Below are 22771 nucleotides of genomic sequence, written 5' to 3' on the forward strand. Positions count from 1 at the left end.
TATCTTAAAGTAGAGTAAGATTTCAGACAGAGTAAGTGAACTATGCGTATATACTCTCATTTATGTATTCCTTCAAACATCCGGGACTCGAGCTCTTGTATTGAAATTATTTATTTACTCCCGTCTATCCACACCGCTGTTGACAAGTCATGTACTGATAGATACAATCCGAAGTTCACATTGCGCTAGTGACCAAGTAATAGCTGCATTAGTTGAAACAAATATCGACTGCAGTGATACAAGGCTGCTGGCCTACGTCACCTGGGCAATTGAGGTGTGTTGAGAAACGATACGTTTGACTCAGTATCTCACACGAGACCCCGCTTCTTATCAAAGGAATGCAGAGGAAATTTGAGATAGCTGCAATGATTTAAACATATATCCCTTGGTAAAAACATATTAATTCAAAAGTCTACACCTTTATTGATCAAACACTTGAATATGGCTTCTGCAAACATCACTAAACAGGCGGATCTAAAGTCGATATCGCTGGCGGGCCTTCTTGAGGGCAACGCCGACACTGTGAAGGATCTTGTGTCTTCGTGTAAAGAAAATGGTTTTTTCTACCTCGATTTCCGTGATCCCTCAACATGCGAGATTTTGAAAGTGGTCGATGACCTCTCCCTCGTTGGAAAATCGGTATTCAAATTACCACTGGAGGAAAAGGAGGAGTATAGCACCGAGAAACATCTGCCATCTAGACTCCAAGGGTAGGGTCTACTCCAATTGCAGTTTTGTGAAGATGAGAGTGCTAAAGTCAACCTCTCTAGTTACAAACGGGCCGGATGTTCCGTTGGGCCATTTGCAGAGAAGAAAGATGGCTATGAGAGCTTTTCGGTATGACGCTTTTTATGAAAGATGCTGCGCAGTTGAATTAATTCGTTATCTCCAGATTCACAACAATGGCCTCTTTGGTCAGGATACCTTGCAACTCCCCCAGGCTTTTGAGGAAAATCTAGGCCTTGTGGAGAGATTCATTAGCGAGGTCAACGGATATACCGATTGTATCCTGTCCATCCTGTCAAAGGCCCTTGATCTTCCATATGACTTGAAGGACTGTCACCGGAAAGACAAACCTTCGTCCGCCAATATGGCCATGCTCAATTACCTACCGTGGGGCAGCAGCGATGAGAAGATTGGGAACATGGCGCACACTGACATGGGAACTCTCACTGTTGTTTTCTCCAAATCTGAAGGCTTGCAAGTCTTGCAGCCCGGGACTGAGGAATGGACATTCATTCGACCACGGGTTGGACACGCCGTTGTGAATGTTGGAGACTCACTGAACTTTCTGTCGAAAGGTGCCCTGACCTCCTCTCTTCATCGCGTGGTGCCTCCGCCCGATTCAGCTGGTCAGGATAAATTTTCCTGCATTTATTTCCTTCGGCCGGAGTTTGATGCAAAGTTTGTTTCCCACGATGGAAAAGAGATGAATAGTGTTGAGTGGCATAACCAGAAGTATGCTCTGTTCCGGGAAGCGAGCCTCGATGCTAAGCAGCATGGTGCTATGCTGACTGGTCGGAACGGCTTTCTTGGTGCCACTGCTCAGGCTGCTCAGGCTGCTCAGTAATATTTAGCTTGTCTTAATGTCCTCTTGGTTGAATATTGTTGTTACTGGCTTCTTTCCAAATAAAGTCCTTTATACTTTTGGATTTCGAGTCAATGCTACTTTATGTAGTCAAAGATAAACTTCGAAGTCTTGGTTCGGGCAGTGCTCCAATGAACATTCACCGGATCGACATAGAAAGCCTTGCAGTAAAAATCTACTTACCACTTTGACAGCAAGGAAAGATTGGCATTGAGAGCAATTATCAATTGGAAGCGTACCGGGGCATAGGACAAAACAGAACTTCCTCCCGCAAAATTGCATTGTCATGGTATCATTTTTCGTTATTGAAACGATCCCGTGTATTGATGAACTTGAGGACTCAATCTCATCTGTGCAGCATCCTCCATATAACTTGAACGCTGATACCAGTCATCGAATCTTTGATACGGACTCATAAGATGATCATACGCAGATAGGTTCAACTCAACTAGTTCGTATTAATGTCCCGAATTTTGACCGGGAGGAGGGGGGGGGCGTGGGATCATACCGTTGAAAGGTTCAAAGGCCACCGCACAGTCATCCATAGCATTGCTCGTGTTGCTATCTTGTTGCCCATGGATACCAGGTTGATCTTGAGCCGAATCTGGCATCGAAGTCTCAGAATGACTAAATATGTGATCTGTTGTGCATATGTTAATAAGGCCGAGTATGTAAGTGTGGATTTGTCGTCGGTACCGGCTGCCAGTGACGCGGGGGGCGTGGGATTTTGGCCATATTGTGAAACACGAGTTGACAGAATTCCTGCCGTCAATCGTGGTGACTTCCAAGTGCTCTGAATCATCTCTCCTGGTCCGGGTATATAAGCATTGCGATTTGTCAGAAACGAGGCGTCTAGAAAGGACTCACCAACATCCTTTCGTTTCCTACCTGTCATTCCCCTCAAGGTTGCCGCAATATGGTTACCCAACTGGGCCAGTCCCATGTCTTTCACGATCCTATCGATACCCAAGCATTTAAATTTGAGGACAGCGGCCGTCATTTGATCTTTTGTGCATCTTGATGTGTACCTGGGAGTCTTCGTGAGACCATGTTCTCAGGGAGGGAAAGGAAGGGAACGAACGCTGAGTGAGACACATCTGAAGGCAATGCAATAAGATACCCAAGGTCTGTCTTTTCTTTAAACATTTCGGCCCATTCTTGATATCTGCAGCCTTGATCAACCCAGTTCAAACATTTATTAGCCGCTTTCTGGTCCTGGAAACGCTCAGGAAAGTCCCGGCAAAGTTTGTTCGCCAATGATGTACGCATATCCCGAATCCAATGTGTGCCAGTGTGATACTCTGCCTCCACAACATGTCTGTAGATATTATGACACTCAAATCTGTGGTAAATCTTCAAAAGATCGCGAATGTCAACGTTTTCTTTCTTCGTGGCAATCGCGGCTTCCCAACCCTGGCCGGTTGGGAGAGACACCTTTGCTTCTTTGATAGCTTGCAGGAATCCTCCAAGATTTGTTTTGCAGCTCTCGAGAAGTCTTTTAGTATTTGGCGAGAATGTTATGTCGTCGCAGGTGGCCAGGCTACTTTTGCTGAACGCCTCATCATCGGTCATAAGGTGGATAGGCGTCACTTCGCCTTGGCGTGAGAGGACCAGACTGGATGCAGGCAGTGCTGTATCAGTGGTTGGACTGGAGGGTTGTATTGTATTTGTGTTTGTGTTAAACTCCGAGCAGGGGGAGCTCTGGTTATCGAACTCCTCTGGCGTTGGGGCCGCTATGCGGCCCGAGCAGATATCCCTGTCTGGCTGTTCTGCATTCCCAAGACTTGAAGGGAAAATGATAGGGCGCTCTTGGATATGAGCATGATTGGAGCTTCCCCGGTTTCCACCAGGTGGCCTTTGTTGGTGGCATGCATAATTAGAGACATGAGAAGGTTGGAGCAATTCCACATAACCGGGAGGTCTGTCTCCGTATGACCCTTCATAGAGCCCATTTTGACAAGGCACCGATCTATCCACTGGGTCCACTCCACTTAGCCTCATAGCGTTTTTCATGACAGCACAGGAATCCGGGGTCCACTGCGGGCGATTTGGCTGCCCCTTGCGGCCCGGTTCCGATCCCCGGGTCTATCAGATCACAGAGATTAGCGGCGTAATCAAATGAGGATCGCTTCACAGGAGTCCTGACTTTTTTCTGATATATTAAAGAAAACATGCGATTCAATGCTGAGCTTTCCATTGCTGGGAGATGCTCAAGGCATTTAGAAACCTCATCGGCGGAGATTCTGGTCTCATTTGCTCGGTAAAAACGAGCGAGTTGGGCAAGTAAGTCTTGTAGCTCTGGTTCCGGCATATGCTGGAAGCTCATTCTGTAAGAGAGGGAATTTAAGGATTGGGAAATTAGATCTGAGAACCTGCGCTCATTAGCATCCAGCTTGATCTAAAATCGATCGCGGTGATCCCCGCATCGAAATATCGAAGCCATCTGCGGGCGCGTTTTAGCCATCGCCTTCGTGCATGTATCATGTACATATGCAATACGTACTTCGTACGTTGTATGCGGGTAGACCCCGCCTATCAGCATCGTGACATTATGCAGGTGCCTCCTGCACGAACACCTGCCCACTGCGTTAAAAACCCACTTATGCATGAATCTGAGAGATTTTCAGCGATATGTGGGGCGTAAGCTGAAGAAACCTTGTGGTCTCCAATAAATCCAGAAACGCAAGCCCCTGAAAGTGAGATCTTCACGTACGTGGCGTATGGGCGTAGCTGTGACCCATCCAATGCAACAAGTAGAGATCGAGGCTGGCTTGAAAGACATTCTCTTGCTTTATTAGTTCACTGTTCGTATTGACAAGCTGCTTATTTCCACGTCTTCGATCGTTCTGTACAATTGCCTAGCTTCTAGGCTTGCGCAGGCTCGGATTTGGCAGGGTATTGGAAATGAATTCCAAATGGAGACAGAGTCGGTCAGTACAGGACAGTTGTAGGTTAAATATGGCACGCAAGTTGAAAGATGCAACGTGAGAGAGCAGTCTTATATGTCAAGTTTAGTTTTGATCACGATGGTCGCTGCCGTTTGAGTGCGAACCGTGCGTAAGTTTGCCGCGGTATACCTAATCTTACTTATAAGCCCCCTTACTTCTTCCTCATTGACTTTATCTAAACTGCAGAGATACGCTCGGGGTATCTTGCTGTCTCCTCTCACATAACTTGGCTTATTTTACCAGTTTCAATCATGACTATCACTATCAACAAACATGTCCCCAATTTTGACGTCGAGGAAGTTCGGAAAAGATTTCCAGGTATTGACAAAGGCTCCATCTGTTTAAACAATGGATCCGGTGCCCTCATCTACAAGGGAGTCATTGAGAGGTGAATTCTTCCTGGCGCCTCATACGATGAGGAGGTAAAGATCCATTTATTAACAATATATTTAATAGCATCACTCGCACAATGTCGGCTCCTCATATGAATCTGCGTGGTCTAGACTCAAAAAGCATGATTGACGTAAAAGAGCGCACTGCCCAGTATGCGAAGCTTGCTTCTTTCATGAATGCTGATCCTGACGAGATTGGTAAGAATTGTCCACTCGGTGCAGACACATGTCTTGATAGCATTATCTGTTGTTAACGAGTGTTCCAAATGAAGCCTTTGGATCTTCTACGACAGGGCTTTTACGAACTCTGACCAACTCCCTTCGTCCAAACCTCAACTCAGACTCAGAGATGATTGTATCTGTACTCTGTCATGAGGCTGGTATGACTGCATGGGTTGCCTTGGCGCAGAGTCTGGGCATCTCCATCAAGTGGTGGGCGCCAGAAGGGGGAATGGGGAACAACAAAGACCCCAAGCTCAGCCTTGAAACACTTCGACCCCTCCTGTCCTCCAAAACTAGACTTGTATGCTGTGGACATGTGTCAAATATCACTGGCACTATCGAGCCCATCAAAGAGATCGCTGAATTGGTCCATACCGTCCCCGAGGCTATGATATCCGTGGATGGAGTGGCTTGGGCCCCCCATCGTCCCATCGATGTGAAAGAATTGGGTGTCGACTTCTACGTGTTTAGCTGGTATAAGGTATTTGGCCCTCATATCGCACAGATCTATGCTCGTCGCAGTGTTCAGAAGCGCTACTTAACCAGTCTCAACCACTACTTCTTTGACCCCAGCGCTTTACACGTGAGATTGGGTCTCGGCAACAGCTGCATTGAGTTTGAACATGCTGTTACCCCCATCATTAGTCATCTCGTCGATTACGTTGGCTGGAACTCTCTTATTGCGCACGAGGAAATCATCACCGCGCAGATTCTCAACTATTTGAACGCACATCCGGATCTTTACACCGTCTATGGGTCACAGACAGCAGACCCCCAAGCGAGGGTTTCATTGATCAGCTTTACAGTCAATGGACTCGCGTCTGACAAAATTGCAGAAGTAATTCACGAGACCTCAAACTTCCGACTTATCACCGGTGATTGTTGGTCTCCGCGTACAGTTCATGATGTTCTTGGAGTGCCAGACTATGGCATCATTCGAACAAGCTTGGTTCATTACAACACCGTGGATGAGATGAAGGCATTTATATTAAAGCTAGACGACGTTGTGCATGCCATGAAACAGTGAAAAGGGCCATGTTAATCTTCCATATTTTATCATGAAATTCGAGATACTTATAGACATCAAAATTCATTCCCGCCTTTCCAGTTGAGAGGCTTGATATTTATTATTAGAGCAAATAAGCCCTAAGTTAGGATATGGAAATTATTTAGCTTCGATATCTAATTTGCAGGCAAAATCAATGGCATCTAGGTTCTTGCATTCTTGATATGTTTGATTTGCCCCATAATTTGAATGGATCAAGTTTTTCATTTTCCTGGTATTGTTATCTTGAAATAGTACACCCTGGGGCCATTTCACGGGCGTTATCCAGAGGTCATTTTTCACCTTTCATAAGATACTGAAAGGTTGTATCAAGCACGCAGTGACTGGGAGACACTCTTGTGTTTAGAATAAATTTGAGTACTCATCAAAATCCTGCGCGGCAACTGTTACCAGAATGTGACTAGCTGCTCTATCTCATAGAATGGTCTTGCATGACGCACAGGCTCAGATGTGTAGTATGCAGGTTGGCAATATCCTGCATGTACCACATTTATCTATATCCTGCATTTTACGTGCCGTCTGACAACTTGAATTTTCTTAGGCACACCGCAACTTGCCAACGTAAATAATCTCCTCCCCCCATTCAAAAAGAAAGTCCGGCTCGCAATACCTTTGGAAAACAAAAATCAATCATATAATATGGCTGCGGCAGCTGTTCGTCTCCCTGATGCCCATGGCTCCTTGCCAGCAGAAAAGCACAAGGTCCCGGTCACCGAAGGCCCTCACCATGTCCAGACCACACTTACTTTCAACTTGGAGAACGAAGACGGTTCCCCCCAAGCCCCAATTCACATTGGAAAGCCTGAAACATACTTTCGGCCAACCATCGATGTCCCCGCCACCATTCAGGATGTCAGTGGCCATGAGCTGGACTACAGCTTGGACAGCCATGGATTTCAGTACCACTACCATGAGAGCAAACTGAAGGACAGAGACTTCCTCAACGAAGAGGAGATCAAAAATGTCTACTACCCAGAGACAGAACAATTGCTTAAGGACGTGTAAGCAACCGAAATCTTCAAATCCCGAAATTGCCAAAAACACAATAAACTAACTTGCACAGTACCGGGTGTTCTCGGCTCTATATTTTCGACCATACTATCCGCCGAGCTGCAACAGATTGGGTTACTGGAGACCAGCCCCGCGGTCCCATCCAAACCGTCCACATTGACGCATCTTACAAGGGTGCTGAGGACCGAGTCCTCTTTCACTTCCCAGACGAGGCACCAGAGCTCCTCAAGAGTCGCTACCAGATGATCAGTATCTGGCGTCCAATCCGTACGATCTTGAAGGACCCACTGGCGGTCGCGGATTCACACTCGACTCCAGAGAGCTGTCTTGTCCCTATCACGTTCGTTTTTCCAGAACGAGTGAGTGGCGCATGGAACGTCACGCCGCATCCGAATATGAAATGGTACTTTCGCTATAAACAGACTCCCGATATGGTGACTTTCATCAAGCTTTTCGATTCCAAACTTGATGGCCGGGCGAGACGGGTACCCCATGCTGCTTTTGTTGATCCATCGACGGCACATGAGGCACCCAGGGAAAGTATTGAGTTGAGAGCTTTGGTTTTCCATCCAGAGGATCGTGATTGATTTTGTTCGGAGGTCTATTGGTAAATCTTAAGCAATCTATGTACTTGCGTTGATCGACGCCTGATTTCATTCTCATGATCATGTAGTAATGGAAACAAATCAGGATTTGATTTTAGCCATCGAATTCCCAACTAGAGTGTTGAAAGGCGCTATTTACACCACAGAACATAGTCTCACGAACACGAGTCAAGGGGGTTATTAATCACATCAAACGTAGCAAGAGTGACTACCCATATGTTTATGTAGTCGTACGCAAGCTATACAAAAATTGGCTCATTTAAAACTCCTCCACTCCACTTCTCCTCTATCAAGTCTGGCTTGCCCGTACACATCACTCAATGATTGTGAACTCGACTCCGTTGGACGGAGGTAATGTGACTTTCGGATTTCCTTCGTTATCCGGGGGGTCAATGACATCGCCACCCCAGGGTGGGAATTCACAATAGTATTGGCATTTTCTTTCCGATCACCCCAAGTTCACCAATCGATGATGGTGCCACAGCACCTATATCGATAAATGTCGCCAACAGATGTTTCGGGATGGAAACTCGAGAGGCCAAGGCTTACCTTACGGGACTAGCTCTCTCCCACTTGGAGGCAAACGAACCGCTCACTCTGAGAATCATTGACCACATAGTCAAGCCCTCCCATAGATACATGGGGAGTAGTCATCCCAGTGCTAATCTGGCTCCCATTCTGAGAATAACTCACTTTCGAAATTGTTCGGGTCATAATCGTGGCACCGGCGATCGAGTCGAAAAACGTCGGTCTCAATATTATGGAAATTGATTGGCTTTGCACCCGTCAATACTGGCTTGCCATCTTCATCCGTTATACCATCAGAGAGATCTCTATGGTTACCAAAACGCTTCTATGGAAAGAAAAGCGCTCGGATGGAGATTGCAGAGTCAAGGTGAGGGCTGGGGTTCTGGGGCTTTCATAAAAGCGGTTAGCAAACACATAAGTAAAGGAAACTGATGTTTCCAACTTGCTTACATTCTATCGGGGCTTATATCAGGTCCAGGCGCCGACCAGATGACTTGCTCTTCGTCGATAGTAGTGAAGGAAATACTGCCCCTTACTGGAATAACAGCGCGGGAATGGCTTTCGCCGCCGATTTCGTGATCTACAAGCTCGTGCAAAAATCCCCAGTCCCAAAGGATGTATTCAGCACCGGGCCAAAACAGTTCATATTTCTCACCAGGGACGAATTGATCCTGGAAAGGTTCAAAATGACCCACATTCAGGCGGAAACTTTCACCAGGCAAAAGTTGGTGGAATCTAGCCCTCTCCGTAGGCCGAATGACACTAAAAGATGGAGGAACATGGCGTCCTTCGGCTATGGCGTGTGCTGGAAGAGCATGAAGCCAGCTGAACCCCACAGATCCGATCGCTCATGCCAGCAGAAGATGCAGGGACCGGAGTAGCCATCTTCTTCTCGCCGAATGGTAATGACGATCCCGGCTTGAATAGCCAAGTATACAACCTTTCTTGGCGATATCTCCATGATCCAAGCAGGTGCGTTCGGACTAATGATTCTCAGCATTGCAAGACAATGAGCATTCAAGTGATATCTCACGGTCTGTCATGTTCAGAGAATCGAAGATTGCGTTGAAGTTCAGGATCCATCGCTAGTTAGTTGCAGCACTAGGAAGACTAAGAAAGTTGGGCTTGGGGGACAGCGGATGAGGGAGAAGGTAGTATCGACAGAAGAACTTGGCAATGTATTCATGGCTTTCTTGGGGAAGTGTGACCTATCTGATCAAATTGAGAAGCAATTGTAGGTTGGTAAAGCTGAAGATTGCTGTGATTCCATGTGGTGGATGATCGCCTCTTAAAGGGGAAATGAGCGCCCACCTTTAGCGCTGGAGAGGCGAACCGAGCTAGTGGCACTTAGCTCCACATGAACCCTGTTTGACCCTGCGCTAGATAATACGGCAACTGGCATCCCATAAAGTTGGCCCCTACAAGAAAACATTTCCAATTTGACTAGGTCTTACTCTAGTACTCCGTACAGAATGTGCAAGTCAATGATGAAAATGGAATTTTTTGAGGCCTAGGTACAGGCTTTGGCCGTAAATTGACTTATCTTTCGACTTTTCGTTCGGCATCCTCTTTTTTTTTCCGGATTAGCGGGACTCGCTTCTTAAGTAGCAAGTACTGTAGTACCCCTATATATTACCTGGCGAAACCACTTCATGGGCTCCCAATCTTATGACGTCCAGATTGTGGACCCATCCTGTACTCAGGCTCTACCAATCGTAGAAGGGTGCTTGTCGGTGCGCATTTTTCCAGACAGATACTAGTACTATTTCAGCCACTATCCAAGTCTTTCAGCAAGTTTATTTATTCACATATGTAGACAGGGATTGTAGCAAGCCAAATCCCAAAATCTCTCGATCATCTAGCTAACGCCCAAGTCCTTGATAGCAAGTATATTTCTGATTATACGTTCTCGATTCGGAAGACCACTCCTAGAATACCATTTTGGATCTAAATGAAGACCCATCAAACCAAGTTTCAATATCTGCCAGTCCACTGGAGAGCCGGACTTTCTGAGAATGTCTAGCTCGAAAATTAGATTTTCATTTATATTGAGCCGCCTTCGCCAGAACCAGTCAGGCAATCTCCACTGAAATGCGAGAAGCATATTGCGCATGTCTGTAATATCCTCTAAAGTGCAGTCAACTGGGCAAACCCATTCAGAAATCAAGATGTTGATCTCCATGGGAAACTTGCTAAGGCCAGGACGAATTCGATCCTTCGCTGCCCGGGTCTTTTCGCGAGTAATTACTTCTTGCAGTGCCGGTATAACAAGTGGATTTTGATAAATATCACAGCCGTGTTCATATTGTGGCGCCCGTGCCTGATTAGCGATGCTTTGATGAAAATTGTAATCTTCCAATCCATGTAATTTTTGATTCCGCCAATACTTTCGTGAAGACAGAATGAGTTTCTTGAGTCTGATCTCAGTCGGTCTCGGCGTTGCTCCTAGAACTCGGTTGAGAAGAGCCCAGCAATGAGCATGGACAATAAACCCATGTACGTTTCCTTTGTAATGCGGTGGCTGTCTTCCCATACTCGCGGCCCAGAATTCAGTGAAGATATCACTGTCTAAGCTTGTCTTTTTATCTCGGGAGTGGTCAGCACCGAGCTTGACTTTAACCCCAATTCTCGCGATATCTGGATCTTTTGGGAAGTAAAGAGAGCTGTCTGAGCGATGCATCAGATGAATACCCGTTAGATCATATTTGTAATCCGATACCTTGATTACTGCGCAAGTCAGTCCTATTCATTGAAGATATTCTCTAAAACTTACTAGCTCGGCAGAAACATGACCATATCCGGGGCATATCATCAAAACATGCCTCCTCTACCGTGATAGACGGGACCATCACATGCTTTGACCTGGATTCCCAATCACTCTTCCATCGATTTTTGAACCATTTCTGCATCTTGGCTTTACTAGAGTTGAAAAATCGATCGCCTAGTAGCCATGGTATCTCCATTTGGCATAAGAAGCACGTCGGTAGTGGGCTGAGACCTGTTGTAGAGGCATTTGGGCAAACAACAGAGCGGTTTTGCCCCGGCATATTGATGTTCAGACAGGCTTGTATGAATATTATGGAACAGCACTGGCCAAAGTGCGATTTCACTAAATTTTCTCTCTCTGATATGGTGATGAATTGACGTCAAAATGAGAGCTTGATAATCAAGACTTCATATTGCGACAGAACGATAGGCCCATGGATCTGCCAAGGCCTATACTATTGGAAAAACTCTACCAGTGGGTCCGCCCTCCTGTCACCAAGTCCTCATTGAGAGAAGTAGCTATACCGGAGCTCCATTTTCTTCTTTTTGTACAAATTTTCTGTCATTAACTTGAGATTTTTCCGGTCACTAAAGAATGTGTTATTTATTATGGCCTTTTTTTGGTGAAAAAAAAAATTTCATTTGCCTCAAAACCTGATCAATGCAATCTATATTAAAAAAAGAAATCTCATATGGTATCTTAAGAAATCACGGAAATCAACAAAAGCCTCAACGACCTTCTCATACAGACTTGCGCGCAGAAAGAGAAAAGAGTAAGAAAAAGAAAAAGGAAGGAAAGTACAACCCCTGATCATCGCCGAAATATAAAAAAATGCTTCTCTTCAATCAATGAACTGCCCCTATACAGGTTGCAGCCGTGGTGCCTCAATTTGCGCTTCCTTTCCTGTCCGCATGAAAGCAGAGCCAACAAGGTTCAAAGGATTGTTAATACGAAGATACATGCAGTAGTTCAGCGTCATTCCGACGGTCACGATCTCATCCAGAGCCGCAGAATCAAACGCCTTCGGGCCCATAAGCTCGATCTTGGCAACTTTCTTGAGTGCCCATACATTGGCAGTGAATTTCGCCACAGGTATTTGGTTCTCGTCGCAGCAGATAAAGTCCCACTTTGTGAAACCACTTCGGCTTGTCCATGTCATCTTGGCCGGCTTGTCTGTGTCCGAGAAGGTGTGGGACATGTGGGTGTATATTGTCCGCAGGCGACTCTTAGCTCGAAGGGTACCTTTGGATCCATGGATCGAATAGTCAGGACTGATGCTGATGGCATGGATGGTGCCAGTTCCAATCTGTCGATCGTCTTGTATCGATTTGATCTTCAGGTGGGGTGCTAGCATCCCGCAGGACACATCGTAGAGTGGCAGTGGGTCGGGGTTTGTTGTATCAAACTCGGTGATGAGGGTGTGGAAGTTTCCCCATTTGAAATCGAGCGCTAATGCGCGAGACTGGCCCGAATTCATATGAGTAGGAACGCTTTCGGATGATGAATTCATGGTCAATAAAGATATGCTATGAATGAACAGGCGAATTAAGAAGCTGTCAATATTGATAAGTTGTTGTAGATTGAATGAGCTAAAATCGAGGGCTGAAGGATATTATATAGCTAAAAATTCATTGCTATCGTCATTGCCACAAAATTAAACTTTACCCTTGAGCCAAGAATCTAACCCAAAATGGTCTCACGAAGCGCTTCAGAAGCGGCGGAATCATGGTGCCCGTCTTCTGCCAAGAGCACAGTCTTGTGGGGGCTGAGACCCTTGCCGTCCAAAAATCCAATGATTCAGCCTTGTCACAAGTGTGGAAACTGGCTTTATTCACTGGGGGAAAGACGGATGTTCCAATCAAAACGCTCAGAGATATCCCAGATTATGCGGCCCCCAAAGATGCCAAGGATCGTCCGGGATCGATCTAACCGCATTGGGTGGCATGTGCCGCTAGGCCAATCAGGTGGCCGATGCTATGATATCACACATGTCAACGCCGCCGTAGCTGAGCATGCATTTCGCTTTTTAAAAATTTTTGGAGAGAATGCTTATGACAGAAGCGGTTCCTTTGAGCACCGCCCCGTAAGTTTATTTTAGTAGTCCTTGGCTGTCTGGATCATGATGTCGCCAAGCCCCAAACACATCGGTAACAGTAGATTCTTCTAGTGTGTTTGCTAAATACTTCAAACCTGGTGACCTACACGCCTGAACAATGTTCATTTCCTGTTCAGCTTCATCCAATTCAATCGACTGGATGTTTTATGTCAAATCAACGGAGAGTGTATTGGATACATCTCTGATCATGTGACATTGTACGTATCGGGCAACGTGTGTAAACAGTTGCACATCTCTTCCTCTTTCACCCTCCCCTAGAGGCTCATTTCTACTGGGCTCAGATTGCCCATAACACCATTTCCTTACAATACACCCAATATGTCCGACCAAAAAGTCGACGATCAGCCTCCAGTCACGGAACGAAATAGAAGTCAAATCATCATCGGGATTGATTTCGGTGCAACATTCACTGCTGCTGCCTACACTGTTGCAAGCGATGACATGATGAAGGTCAAGGTCCTGGGTCAATGGCCCAAAAGCTTTGCGAGGCCTATCAAAGGATTCACGAAACAACCAAAAATTGAAACAGTCGGATACTACAATCAGTTCTTGAAAATGGTAGGCTGGAGCGAAAGCGAAGATGAAGTCATTTCATATGCTGGCTATCCAAGACCTGGAATTCAAAAGATTGAGGAATTCAGATATCATTTTGCTCCTCTCAAAGACGCCACCCTAGAGAGCCCACCACTTCCCCCTGGGAAAACAATCGAAGGAGTCATGGTTGACTTTCTTAGTCACGTCCGACAAAGCATACTTTCACAACTTCCGGACGCCTCAAACTTGTCATCAGGTACAAGTCAATTTAGTCACCGTTACTTGATTACTATACCTGCCTCATGGAATGAAGACGCCCGATCGAAGCTGCGCTCGATGGCTAAAGAAGCTGGTTTCAGGGTGAGATCCGAGCATGATTTTGCCTTGGTTACTGGCACAGAAGCAGCCTTTTTGCAAGCTAACTTTGATGACTCCTCGTCTTTTGGAGTCGGAGATAATGTCCTCGTTGCAGACTGTGGCGGCCATCTTGTGGAAATGGTTACTTATGAAGTCAAATCCAAGGACCCTTTGAGACTGGCCAAATGTACCGATCTCTCTGTGGGCGCCGCTGGAGCTAGCAAAATTAGCAGCTGCTTCCATAATATTGTTCGTGGAAAGATCAAGAAGATGAAGCTGGTGAATAGACCCCCTCGTGTTTACGCAAAATGCCGTGACTTTTTTAGAAGTGAGGTCATCCCTCAGTTTGGGAACCCCGATTACCCGCCCCCAGCTTGCTTGGATCTTGAAAGGGCTGGGGACTTTTGGTGTGATGTGGGTATAGAGTTGGAATTTCCCGAGGCAGATATTGAGGAGGGGCGTATGTGGTTTACCAAGGAAGAAATGCTTTCTTGCTTTGATCCCTCTGTGAACCAGATTTTGGGTATGATTGAGGAGCAAGTTTCCGCTATTGAATTACAACAAAAGACACTCAAGGTAAGCTAAGGTACCATTCTAAACGAGACTCATGTTGATATTTCCCCAAATTCATAGAGCTGTCTTTTCGTGGGAGGTTCTCTTGTGAACCCTTATCTTTCCAGCAGAGTCAACTCATGCTTATCACTACTCGAACTCAAAGTCATCCAGTCAGATATCACTCTAGCTTGTGTAAAGGGCGCCGTATTGGCTGGGATGAGAGACATTTCGTGATTGAATTCTGGTACGTACATATCGTTCACAATGTGTCAAGACTTGGATGACTCATTCAAACTTTTGAGTGACATAGCCTCGAAGTATGTGGGAAATTGAGTTGCTGCCAATTCAGATCCAGTCACTATATATATTGAGTGCCACCATCAATCTATCCCTCTGAGCCGTTAATTGTGTAAAATACTTCGACTCAAAGGATCCGCATCTCGTTCATACTTCAGAGTGGGCTCGGATTAACTCCGGAAAAACTCCCCGATGTAGCAAGATGGCCCGGTCGAACCGATTTGAGCCACGGGCAGTTTTCGCCAAATGTGAGCGTCGCTTTTATGACGTCCCTCTCTAGTTCTTTGCGTCTGCATCCTGCAAGACAATCATTTGCAAAACTCATTGGCGCAAGATATCCGTGTTGTCTGACTCATTTGCCTATACAAGGCCGGCGTTTAGTCTCGAATCAAATTTGTCGCCGTGCCCCCACCACCCCCCACCATCGAAACTTCCCCCGCCGCACTCGTTTCCTTTCTTCAATCCCTCACTCCGGTTCGATCGACAAAATGCCTAAAGACAAGGTCTCATTTACCCTCAAAACCCCCAAGGGGACTAAGGACTGGTCCGGCTCCGACGCCCTCCTTCGAGACCGCATCTTCACCACCATCGCCGACGTCTTCAAGCGCCACGGCGGAACCGCCCTCGATACACCCGTTTTTGAGCTGCGTGAGATCTTGGCTGGAAAGTATGGCGAGGACTCCAAGCTCATCTACGACCTGCAGGACCAGGGTGGCGAGATCTGCTCCCTGCGTTACGACTTGACAGTCCCTTTCGCGCGCTGGCTCGCGATGAACACGGACGTGCGCAGTATCAAGCGCTACCACATTGCTAAGGTTTACCGTCGGGATCAGCCTGCTGTCAGCAAGGGCCGCATGCGCGAGTTCTACCAGTGCGACTTCGATATCGCCGGTGCGTTCGACCCCATGGTGCCCGATGCCGAGGTGCTGCGCATTGTCAGCGAGGTCTTCGAGGAGCTTGGCTGGAATGGCCGTTACACTATCAAGATCAACCACCGCAAGATTCTGGATGGTCTCTTTGCCGTGTGTGGTGTGCCGGAGGACAAGATCCGGCCCATCTCGAGCGCGGTGGATAAGCTGGATAAGATGCCTTGGGCTGATGTGCGCAAGGAAATGGTCGATGAGAAGGGTCTGGATGGCGCTGTTGCGGACCGCATCGAAAACTATGTCATGCACAAGGGTGGACGCGAGCTGTTGAACAAGCTGCTGCAGGATGAGACACTTACAGCCAATGCTTCCGCCAAGGCTGGTCTTGAGGAAATGGCTTTGTTGATGGACTACTTGGAGGCGTTCGGATCATTGGACAAGATCTCCTTCGATATGTCTCTGGCTCGTGGACTCGATTACTACACCGGTGTCATCTACGAGGTTGTCACCGAGGGCTCTGCCCCCGCTATTCAGTCCGACGCCCCAGAGGCAGAAAAGGCGAAGAAGTCTAGCAAGAAGTCAAAGACCTCAGATGATGATGACCGTTCCAACGACCCCACCCTCGGTGTGGGTAGTGTCGCTGCCGGTGGTCGCTACGACAATTTGGTGGGCATGTTCCAGCCTAAGGCTCAGATTCCCTGTGTTGGTGTCTCCTTCGGTGTGGACCGTATTTTCTCTATCACCAAAGCCCGCCTCGAGCGTGAGCAGAACACCGAGGGTCTCCGCAGCAGTGAGGTTGATGCCTACGTCATGGCCTTCGGTGGTAAGGGCTTCACTGGTATGCTCAAGGAGCGTATGGAGGTCTGCCAGAAGCTGTGGAACGCTAACATTAAGGTATGTCATTCGTGGCTCTTTTTCATCTAAAACTAATTGCTAACGTGCCCCCTAGGCTGAGTTCTCCTACAAACTGAAGCCCAAGCTTCCTCAGCAATTCAAGGCTGCCGAGCAAGGCTCCGTTCCCTTCGCCGTCATTCTCGGTGAGGAGGAGCTGGCTGCTGGCAAGGTCCGCATCAAGGAGATGGGTCTCCCTGCCGATCACCCGGAGAAGGAGGGTGTTGAAGTCGAGCTGGCCTCGTTGGTCGCCGAATTGAAATCGCGCCTTGCTCAAAAGCAAGCCGGCGTTGTTGACAGTCTGGCTCAGCAACTGCAATCTGCACAGGTCTAAGAACTCAAAAGATGAAAATATAGGCGTTTTATTTCCCCTCTCTTTCCTGGTCACGGCTAGCATTGTCCTTTTTTCTCAAAAATAGAGATTACATCTACCTCTTCCTTTTGCATATGTCTGGATTGTCTGGACGGTTAAAGATACATGTTATGTATCAGTGACACCAAGTGAAACAGCTCACCAATACCCAATTGCATTCCAAGGTTATCACAACTATTTTATCTCCCAAGTATACCTAGCCGTAATTAGAGAAATTTCAAATTAGCATCAACTTTAGTTTTCCTCGTCCGTCCGAAGTTCTTCCTCTTCACTTCATGCATTCCGCCAAAGTACTTCAGGCTATGTGTGTCGTTCTCCTGATTTACGAATACAACACAGTATCCGTTAGAAGATGCTCAATCAAGTCCTCATCTGTAACCATTGGACTGGGCTGGGCAACACCACCAAAGTACCTCCTCCGACAATAAGAAATAAGCCAGTTCAGATTCCTTCTATCACCCGCAATGCGACCTCGAACCAAATTCCAAAATTGCATTCGCGAGTTAGGATCTGAAGAAAAGACCATGTTTCCCAAATTATGCGAAAGCATTCTCGCGAGCGGTCCTCGGGCAAAAGTAAGTACAGAAGTCCAAGTTTCCGAAAGACGGTCCCCCGGTCTCACTTTTGGACCTTTAATAACAATTCTATATGCGTGAGAACGAGTCCTGGTCAAAGTTTTGCGCCTCTTACATTTTTGTAGGCTCGTTTCTATGAGCTTAGTTAATAAGGTAGACAACGTAAACAACTGAGTAGGGAATAATTACTATACCCTGTTGTGCTAGAGAGTATCAAAACAGAGCCAGTACTGAGGGTGGCTAGACCTTGGAGGGAAAGCAATATGGTAGCGTCGGGAATTGACAAACATCGTTCGATGATACTAAGCCTTTTAGTTATAAAGCACGATTTATGGTAAAATAGAAACATTCTCACGGTTTGCCTGCTTCTACGAAGAATAAGTAGATTCTGGGATCGGTGGTGGTCAATGTGTAATCATGAAGCTTGATGCATGCTTGGCGAAGTCCGACTCTGGGCTGCAGAAAGAAGTAACTCATTCTTGGCCTACGATTATTGGCCTATCATAAGTTGTTAAAATAGAATTGGAAAGACAAAGGTGCTTGTCTGGGCCTGGGCACCTTTGATCATTTTATATCTGAAGTGCGTCCATCGATTATGTGGGAAAAGGAGGGGAAAGTGACCTATACACGAACTCGGGTGCTTATCGATCGCAATGCCGTGATGCCCCACGTGTCCGTGAAGATCCCTGTTCATGTTATTACTACGTTCGATCTCGCCGTCTTTATGGCCGTTATGCGCGGTTAATGCATGAGACGTAGTCTTGGTTCCATCCGATAAAAGTATCAAGGGCTAGAGGCAAACCGTTTAGCTTTATATTCAAGCCACCAACTGTGGCTTAAAAATAACTACTACTCTTTAGCAAGCAGCGTGTTATTAACATATTGTAGAGTCAAGTTTGTCGTGGAGCTTTATAGGGCGAAGATAGGGGAACTTTGGTGCAGTCTTAGGTAGCTTACAAAGTGCGCGAACAACAGAAATCAGTAAGTTTGAGGAAATACGAATAAAATAGCGATAAGTTCCGATGTCTGCTTTTTGGACAATGTGACGGACCAATGCTTTGTTGCACAGTCTGGTGGCTTGGACACGTCGACTTTAGCGTACTGCACCGACAAGGATCATTTTAAATGTCCACTTTTAGCGCCAACCTTTCATCGGCAATTATCTGAGGTTCCATCGAAAGCCGGCATATTTGTAGAAATTTTCAAGTGGTACATGGTATCGCTGGAGGTGGGTTCCTTACCTCATAAGTATGGATCAGGTATGGCTGCTGAGCATGAGGTTAGTCAGGTCAAATCGACCTAGACGAACTCCATGGTAGCCCTGGCAATTTTGCTGAGCTATATCATAGCCAGAGTGCCGATGCCTGCCACCCATGCCACTGGAGCCTTTAGCCTGCGGCAGAACAAACGCGAAGATCTCAAGCATAGCAATAAGAGGCTCATTTTATACGTTTTAAACAGTCAATTCGCATATGATCTATTGTGATCACATATTAACGCTCGTGCTCAACCGCTTCCAATGTTACACGGCGCATAACGTGCTCGTGGAATCGGAAATATCGGGGGTCACGAATCACGAATGCGTGGCAATCCCACCGGATGATAAAACTACTATAGTCTATAGATGCCCCTTACTTCATCTAGTTGCATCTATACAGAGCCGGTTCTGACATATATCCTGCCCAAGGGCATAGTTGAGCTCACATTTGGCACCAAAATGGGCAGGCTGGCGATAATTTGAGCCTCTGACGGGCCAGGCCACGTACATACAGTCATTCTCGAAATCGCCTTGACCAATAAACAGTCAATAGCTCTTTTCTGGTCCCATTGCCAAGGCCTTGGCGCAGGTGGATTATCTGAAGGGTATGAAATTGAGGGACACAGTATTGTGCCCCTTCTGTGGTATTGGATCTTCGAACGTAATATTACAAATTGCCTACAAGAAAGCCAGTGGTCCTAATCCTTCCCATAACTGAGATGATTCAAATCATATGGAGGAAAAGGAGTTGATACATAGATCAGACTATCATGTTGATATTACCCAGCTTCTTGGTCCCAGATCTGAAGTCGATATGGTTTGGCCCTTGGATTCGAGTCATCATATTCACTTGAATACCTGGGGAGCCGACACCTGCAAAACAAACCAAACACAATAAGACGGACTTATAGTTAGTGATATTATTTGAGGCCTATATCCTAGGATGCTAAAACGCCGCCGTTCGCCCACAAACAACAGAACCCTGGCAAAGGCAGTAGCTTGTCGATATCATCACCAGCTATTGATTTTTTTCAAGCTGAAGAAACATGCCGCGGGCTGCGGTAGCTGGCGAAGGGAATCTATGCAGACTCATACTAATCACTGCTATCTTCAGAATCATCAATCACTTGCATTATTCGCCGGGTGGGGGGGGGGGAAGTTTGTATGCATCAAATGTCTTTCCTGTGCCAATATTTCTTCCTGTGTAAATGGATTCGGGGCCTCAATATTGGTCAAAAATCTTCCGTCTCAATAGAAAACGGAGGATCCGCCCCAAGAATACGCAACGCAACTTCTCTGTGCTGTGGCCAGCTATGAAGGATGACGCGGAACTCTGGGCCTTCACATGAAGCAAAGGATTCAGCATCCCAAGAAGTAAGTCATCATTGGGTCCGAGATTCCCTTCTCGCTCCCGCCCCCAAGCATGATAGTTAATTCTGATCTCATGTTTCTGAAGGTCAAAGGTGCCCATCTCACAGAGAACTTGACACGCGTCCATCCAGCTTCGATTGGAGTCTTTCCACAATGTATGTGCAAAATGTGACTTACGAGCAATCTTACTTGTTATAATATTTCAAGACTGATTATACGGATAGATGTCAGGCGACGAGGTAACATTGCCCTTGGAAGTTTTTGAAGGACATCGTCCTCTATAGTCAGGATATTTTGTGTATAGAGAACATGTACCGACTCTGAGTATCTATATATCACTGTTAGTAATGAGACCATTCTTTTCTGTAAATCGTAACTGACATCTGACGGCACAAGTACAAAAGGCTAAGATAGACTGGTTGCCAGAAATTGTCTTGATCATGGTCGTAGCCCTTATAAGGGCATAAATGCCTCCTTCTTTGGTCCTCTGGGCGCGAGGCAAAACACCGGACACTGCCGAGGCGGCCGGAGTAGGTATCCACAACATGTAGAGCTTCCGGTGGCGCCAATACGTATTTGTATATCTGTCTTCGAATATCATATGGTAATCGATGTAAAAAGAGCGACTGTGATTGGTTATGTGTCCGTTGTGGTTTGCGACTGTGACATGGGCTTTCAGGCAAAGGTAGCGTTAGAGCACGCTTTCGAGTGCGAGATAGTGGGCGAAAGGGTCGATGTTTTCTCCAACGTTTAAAAGTGTTGAACGGCCGGTAGATGGCCTCGAAGATGGCCAGGGCCAGATAAATAAACTACGGTAAAGGGAATTGCGAAAGTCATGATGGGCTAAGATCATACAGCTCTTTCTCAGATCTGTTTGAAAAGACAGGCACGGATGAAGGACGGTGACAGCGAAAAGGAAAGTTGTGAGAACTCAGCCTCGTCAGGGCCGATCCCTCGTATTAGCTGGTTTTTTCGGCTCTGGAGGCTACATACAGTGGCGTTGCATGAGTTTGAAACCCCCTCCCTATTTAGATCCACTTTTATGTGCATGTTCAGAAGGAATGTCGGAATTTACTAGAATTTTACAATACCTAGACGGTGTATATTACGGCATCCCTCAGTTTAATGCGGTCTTCTACATGATCGCTAAGGGCTTGGCGGTGGGGCCAGAAAAGAGTTGATTGAATGTGTTTTGGTCAGGGCGATTTTGAGGGTCCTGTATCCCAGAATACAATTCGCAACTTTTGAGATATCCTGGTAGATTCCAATGTCTGCTGGTGACTCAAAAGGTTATAATTAATTTCTGCTGCTTGCACTTCATCGAAAACATGCGTTGTCATCGCACTATTTGCTGATGGCCTTTCTGACACGTCGCGATCTGTCGGATATAAGTTCCGTGGACCGTCAGACTGGATTAGCTCGAGGCTCTAGATTGAGTCTGAAAAATTTCTACGGAGTACACTCCCTGGCCACAGAATGTATATTCGCAGTCTAGTTGTGTTTAAAATTGCCGGGAACTGAATATTCACCCCAAAAGCTTTATGAGCCTTTGTTGGCAAAGTATTTCAGGCACCTAGCCGGGCTACAGCTCGAGAGGCGTGACGTTTGTTCATTGCGTTGGTACTTTGAGCGTACAAAGGCAATTGTCACCTGGGGAGCCCCAGATAAAAGTTCGTCAACGGAGCTAACTACAGAGATAGAATGGGCTAGAATATATTGGTGTTTTGTTGGATCTGACCACAACTCCTATCCCCGGTCGTTGCTCGGGCTGTGGCTCCCAATGTTTATGAAGACTTGTTATATATTTATTTTTGGTTTATAAAGCACACCGCAACCCTCGATAATATAAGCGGCTCGCGTAGCTCAGTTGGTAGAGCGCGGCACTAGTAATGCCGAGGTCTTCAGTTCAAATCTGGACGTGAGCAGTTTCTTTTTTGCTTTTTTTTTCTATCGTACTAACTAATACACGCGAGTTTCTACTGATTAGTTAGTTACCTTTTAACTCAAACAAAATTCAATATTGGTGTCTAGAAGCGGCGACTGTACCCAGATATCATGGATCCATGGATGCTCCTATGGAAAAAAAATAATAAACATACTTGGGCGGCCGGGTACAGCAAATATATCCAACGCGCCATGATCCCTTTGATCTTTGCACGAATCACGCCTAGACATATTGGTGAAAATGTAGTACACTTACTTACATACACCCTGATTCGAACTTGATCCAATGATTGGTCTTCATGTACAGTGAAAAGTAGTATCGCTTAAGGTTATTAGGCCCTCATCATAGCCAGAGGTATTATGGGTGCAATCACCGGTTCTAGGGTGGGTGCTGTGAAACGTATACTAGTTATACTTACTTGTATAGGTAATTGGAATTGAAAAAGAATGCAAAAAGAAACTGCTCACGTCCAGATTTGAACTGAAGACCTCGGCATTACTAGTGCC

General features: G+C 46.3%; 9 protein-coding genes across 9 annotated transcripts; 5 read left to right on the forward strand and 4 right to left on the reverse strand.

Moving 5' to 3' along the window:
* Window positions 1-441: 441 nt before the first annotated feature.
* On the forward strand, window positions 442-1570 carry N7503_002146 (gibberellin 3-beta hydroxylase; the record flags this gene model as incomplete). The annotated part of the gene is made up of 3 exons (XM_057061693.1): window positions 442-710; window positions 771-837; window positions 893-1570. 3 exons carry the CDS (start codon window positions 442-444, stop codon window positions 1568-1570), a joined length of 1014 nt encoding a protein of 337 aa, XP_056925655.1.
* Window positions 1571-2584: 1014 nt separating this feature from the next.
* N7503_002147 (uncharacterized protein) lies at window positions 2585-3589 on the reverse strand (the record flags this gene model as incomplete). Its single annotated transcript, XM_057061694.1, has 1 exon — window positions 2585-3589. One exon carries the CDS (start codon window positions 3587-3589, stop codon window positions 2585-2587), a length of 1005 nt encoding a protein of 334 aa, XP_056925656.1.
* Window positions 3590-4787: 1198 nt separating this feature from the next.
* On the forward strand, window positions 4788-6177 carry N7503_002148 (aminotransferase; the record flags this gene model as incomplete). The annotated part of the gene is made up of 3 exons (XM_057061695.1): window positions 4788-4924; window positions 4993-5126; window positions 5201-6177. 3 exons carry the CDS (start codon window positions 4788-4790, stop codon window positions 6175-6177), a joined length of 1248 nt encoding a protein of 415 aa, XP_056925657.1.
* Window positions 6178-6855: 678 nt separating this feature from the next.
* On the forward strand, window positions 6856-7814 carry N7503_002149 (7alpha-cephem-methoxylase P8 chain related protein; the record flags this gene model as incomplete). The annotated part of the gene is made up of 2 exons (XM_057061696.1): window positions 6856-7217; window positions 7280-7814. The coding sequence occupies 2 exons, from the start codon at window positions 6856-6858 to the stop codon at window positions 7812-7814; spliced, it is 897 nt and encodes a 298-aa protein (XP_056925658.1).
* A 679-nt stretch (window positions 7815-8493) lies between these two features.
* Window positions 8494-9343, reverse strand: N7503_002150 (uncharacterized protein; the record flags this gene model as incomplete). The annotated part of the gene is given in 3 exon segments (XM_057061697.1): window positions 8494-8665; window positions 8811-9185; window positions 9197-9343. 3 exon segments carry the CDS (start codon window positions 9319-9321, stop codon window positions 8494-8496), a joined length of 672 nt encoding a protein of 223 aa, XP_056925659.1. The 5' UTR covers window positions 9322-9343.
* Window positions 9344-10218: 875 nt separating this feature from the next.
* N7503_002151 (uncharacterized protein) lies at window positions 10219-11269 on the reverse strand (the record flags this gene model as incomplete). The annotated part of the gene is made up of 2 exons (XM_057061698.1): window positions 10219-11102; window positions 11134-11269. 2 exons carry the CDS (start codon window positions 11267-11269, stop codon window positions 10219-10221), a joined length of 1020 nt encoding a protein of 339 aa, XP_056925660.1.
* A 717-nt stretch (window positions 11270-11986) lies between these two features.
* Window positions 11987-12604, reverse strand: N7503_002152 (uncharacterized protein; the record flags this gene model as incomplete). The annotated part of the gene is made up of 1 exon (XM_057061699.1): window positions 11987-12604. One exon carries the CDS (start codon window positions 12602-12604, stop codon window positions 11987-11989), a length of 618 nt encoding a protein of 205 aa, XP_056925661.1.
* A 957-nt stretch (window positions 12605-13561) lies between these two features.
* On the forward strand, window positions 13562-14923 carry N7503_002153 (Hsp70 family protein; the record flags this gene model as incomplete). Its single annotated transcript, XM_057061700.1, has 2 exons — window positions 13562-14710; window positions 14768-14923. The coding sequence occupies 2 exons, from the start codon at window positions 13562-13564 to the stop codon at window positions 14921-14923; spliced, it is 1305 nt and encodes a 434-aa protein (XP_056925662.1).
* A 326-nt stretch (window positions 14924-15249) lies between these two features.
* Window positions 15250-17281, forward strand: N7503_002154 (histidine--tRNA ligase; the record flags this gene model as incomplete). Its single annotated transcript, XM_057061701.1, has 2 exons — window positions 15250-16746; window positions 16802-17281. 2 exons carry the CDS (start codon window positions 15250-15252, stop codon window positions 17075-17077), a joined length of 1773 nt encoding a protein of 590 aa, XP_056925663.1. The 3' UTR covers window positions 17078-17281.
* Between the last annotated feature and the right edge of the window lie 5490 nt (window positions 17282-22771).

The sequence above is a fragment of the Penicillium pulvis genome, assembly GCF_028828015.1.
Source record: "Penicillium pulvis strain IBT 33274 chromosome Unknown contig_12_segment0_segment0, whole genome shotgun sequence".
Classification (NCBI taxonomy): Eukaryota; Fungi; Ascomycota; class Eurotiomycetes; order Eurotiales; family Aspergillaceae; genus Penicillium; species Penicillium pulvis.